Raw genomic sequence first — 3520 nt, 5'->3', positions numbered from 1 at the left:
GTGGCAGTTGTTTCATGTGGAAACTGTGGCAGTTGTTTTATGTGGAAACTGTGGCAGTTGTTTTATGTGGCAACTGTGGCAGTTGTTTTATGTGGCAACTGTGGCAGTTGTTTTATGTGGCAACTGTGGCAGTTGTTATATGTGGCAACTGTGGCAGTTGTTTTATGTGGCAACTGTGGCAGTTGTTTTATGTGGCAACTGTGGCAGTTGTTTTATGTGGCAACTGTGGCAGTTGTTTTATGTGGCAACTGTGGCAGTTGTTTTATGTGGCAACTGTGGCAGTTGTTTTATGTGGCAACTGTGGCAGTTGTTTCATGTGGAAACTGTGGCAGTTGTTTCATGTGGAAACTGTGTCAGATGTTTGTTTATATACAAGATAGTTAAGGCTGGAACACTAGCTACTGACCAACCATCATTGTAAAATTATGTAAATACAGATATAGTATGAAAATGTATTTTGTACCTCGCTGACATTACTCTTATAAGGTGTAAAAGTTAGATGAAATTGTAAATGTAGAAATCTCCATCGAGGTCTGATGAAGACATTGTTTCCTTGGTAATCCTTTTGCTCTATCGCTACCAAGTTTGGGATTGTTGATGTTGTTATAGATTCAGCTACTCGGAACAAGTTCCAAGTAGCACGGGCTATGGTGAGCCCGTAGTGGACTTACCTGGCACATGAGCGGTGGGAGTTTGAGGGGAATACTAAGGCAGCCATAAACAGACAGCAACAACAAGATTGATTGATGAAAATTACGCAGCCCAAGAGGTGGCATGGGCATGAATAGCCCGTACGTGGTAGATTTTTTGCCCTGAATGTGAGTTTCGATCGTAAAAAGCAACAATAATGAAATCTGTATATATATATTATATATATATATATATATATATATATATTATATATATATATATATATATATATATATATATATATATATATATATATATATATATATATATATATAATGCCATGGCCCGAGATAGACCTCTGTGAATGTATCCAAATCTGAACTTAGCAGCTAAAAGAAGCTTTTTATAATAGCCAGAGTCTGTTCTAAGTCTATATTTTGTGCTCAAGACTGACTTGAGAGTTAATGCGTCTCCTTAAAACCAATAAGAAAAATAATAATATTTACCTTTTGGGGGACAATTATGCTTGGATGAGCACTCCGTGTGGATGCTTGGTATCGGCCCCAGCTTGGATGAGCACTCCGTGTGGATGCTTGGTATCGGCCCCAGCTTGGATGAGCACTCCGTGTGGATGCTTGGTATCGGCCCCAGCTTGGATGAGCACTCCGTGTGGATGCTTGGTATCGGCCCCAGCTTGGATGAGCACTCCGTGTGGATGCTTGGTATCGGCCCCAGCTTGGATGAGCACTCCGTGTGGATGCTTGGTATCGGCCCCAGCTTGGATGAGCACTCCGTGTGGATGCTTGGTATCAGCCCCAGCTTGGATGAGCACTCCGTGTGGATGCTTGGTATCGGCCCCAGCTTGGATGAGCACTCCGTGTGGATGCTTGGTATCGGCCCCAGCTTGGATGAGCACTCCGTGTGGATGCTTGGTATCGGCCCCAGCTTGGATGAGCACTCCGTGTGGATGCTTGGTATCAGCCCCAGCTTGGATGAGCACTCCGTGTGGATGCTTGGTATCAGCCCCAGCTTGGATGAGCTTGAAGACAGGAACGCTACACAGATGGAAAAATAACATTCAAAAAAAATAATTGTTATTAAATAACAAAAATAACATTCTTAATAACATTCACAGCAAATAATTTATATCTCTCAGTATCTTGTTAACAAGTTTGGTTAAAATCATTCAAATACAACCCAACAAATGTATTGTATCGTGTTTTTTTCACTAGAAGTAACATAAGATTTTCAGAGTCCGTTGAACCCACTACAAAAAACAATGCTCAAAATAATTAGTACACAGGTTTTAACATTGAGTTTTTGGCATTTAAAATTGCAACATGACTGCAATCCAATTTTTGCATCCAAAACGAAAATGCAAACAACGATTTGGCTACGACTGTGTGTGTGTGTGTGTGTGTGTGTGTGTGTGTGTGTGTGTAGAGATATTGTCTAAGTCTATTCTGCATCAAAAGTTTTATTTTACTTTCTAAACCTAGTAACTGTGTCAATATTCGAACCAAATATAGGCCCTAAATTGGCGAGACCAATTTCAGTTATCAAGAGAGAGAGAGAGAGAGAGAGAGAGAGAGAGAGAGAGAGAGAGAGAGAGAGAGAGAGAGAGAGAGAGAGAGAGAGAGAGAGACAGACACTGCATTAATTTCCATCTCAAACTCAAACAATTATTGAAAGTAGCTCACAATTTGTTTTTTAAAATGTATTCCAAAATTAACACAACAATGCAAACTGAAATCACAATAACATGATTGATCAATGATTAACTATTGACACCCTGTATTGGGATCGAACCCTCCCTATCACTTCTGAACTCCCAGACGCAAGCACTGCATGAACTATGAGACTGATTGATCTAATTGCACGGCCTCAAACGTCTCAAATACCATAAGACTTATCGTGAAATGTTGCAATATATAGAGAAATATTATTGGAAGCATTATGCAAAGTCTTGCAACAGACCTATGCAGCCTTTGATGGTTCAATTCAATACAATATCTCCACATCTACATACAGCATAAGCGTCCCACCCGCGCTATTAATCATTAACATGGGTAAAGCTGAGATTGAAAGCCTTTGCATGTGAGCATGTGAGGTGTGGAGCATGTGAGGTGTGGAGCATGTGAGGTGTGGAGCATGTGAGGTGTGGAGCATGTGAGGTGTGGAGCATGTGAGGTGTGGAGCATGTGAGCCTGGAGCATGTGAGGTGTGGAGCATGTGAGGTGTGGAGCATGTGAGGTGTGGAGCATGTGAGGTGTGGAGCATGTGAGCCTGGAGCATGTGAGCCTGGAGCATGTGAGGTGTGGAACATGTGAGGTGTGGAGCATGTGAGGTGTGGAGCATGTGAGGTGTGGAGCATGTGAGCCTGGAGCATGTGGGTCTGTAAGCCACACTTTATGCTCATTCCCGCCCTAGTGCATCTCGCCTACGCCCTATACTTAGCCTTGTAAGAAACCCTTCACTCCTCGTCACATGTTTTTGCTTTTTATCTCCTACGGCAAGTGCTGTTTTTTTTACACTTTCAAAAGTCCATGTACAGCAAGCATAGCGCCATCAAAGCCCCATTAAACACAGCGTCATTAGTGACAGCATAATGCCATACTGCCTCATTAGTTAAAGCCGGAAGCATCGCGATTCTTTGACTTAATCAAAGTTTTCTATGCCTCGTGAAAGACTGAGGTACAGACTCGTGGAATGAGGAGAAGAACGGTTATATTAACAAAAATTAAAAAACGAATATTTCAAAGAAAATATTTTGAATAAATGTTAGGGGTGTAAGATAGAGTTTTGAAAGATAAAATCACTCTTACTGACCAAGATATAATAAATTGTACTGTATTTCAAAGTACCTTTGTGTATCTGAATTTCCATAGAG

At 41.3% G+C, this 3520-nt stretch overlaps 1 protein-coding gene across 1 annotated transcript; it reads left to right on the top strand.

The window, feature by feature from the left end:
- Positions 1 to 1177: 1177 nt before the first annotated feature.
- LOC138359077 (uncharacterized) lies at positions 1178 to 1705 on the top strand. The gene has a single exon (XM_069317778.1). It carries the CDS (start codon positions 1178 to 1180, stop codon positions 1703 to 1705), a length of 528 nt encoding a protein of 175 aa, XP_069173879.1.
- The last annotated feature ends 1815 nt before the right edge of the window (positions 1706 to 3520 follow it).

This window comes from Procambarus clarkii, chromosome 88, assembly GCF_040958095.1.
Source record: "Procambarus clarkii isolate CNS0578487 chromosome 88, FALCON_Pclarkii_2.0, whole genome shotgun sequence".
NCBI classification, from domain to species: domain Eukaryota; kingdom Metazoa; phylum Arthropoda; class Malacostraca; order Decapoda; family Cambaridae; genus Procambarus; species Procambarus clarkii.
The sequence above is the reverse complement of the archived record's forward strand: the minus strand, read 5'-3'. Positions and strand labels throughout refer to the sequence as shown.

Excerpts from the sequence above, each read along its gene's own strand:
- LOC138359077 (XM_069317778.1), top strand. The coding sequence starts at position 1,178 with ATGCTTGGTATCGGCCCCAGCTTGGATGAGCACTCCGTGTGGATGCTT.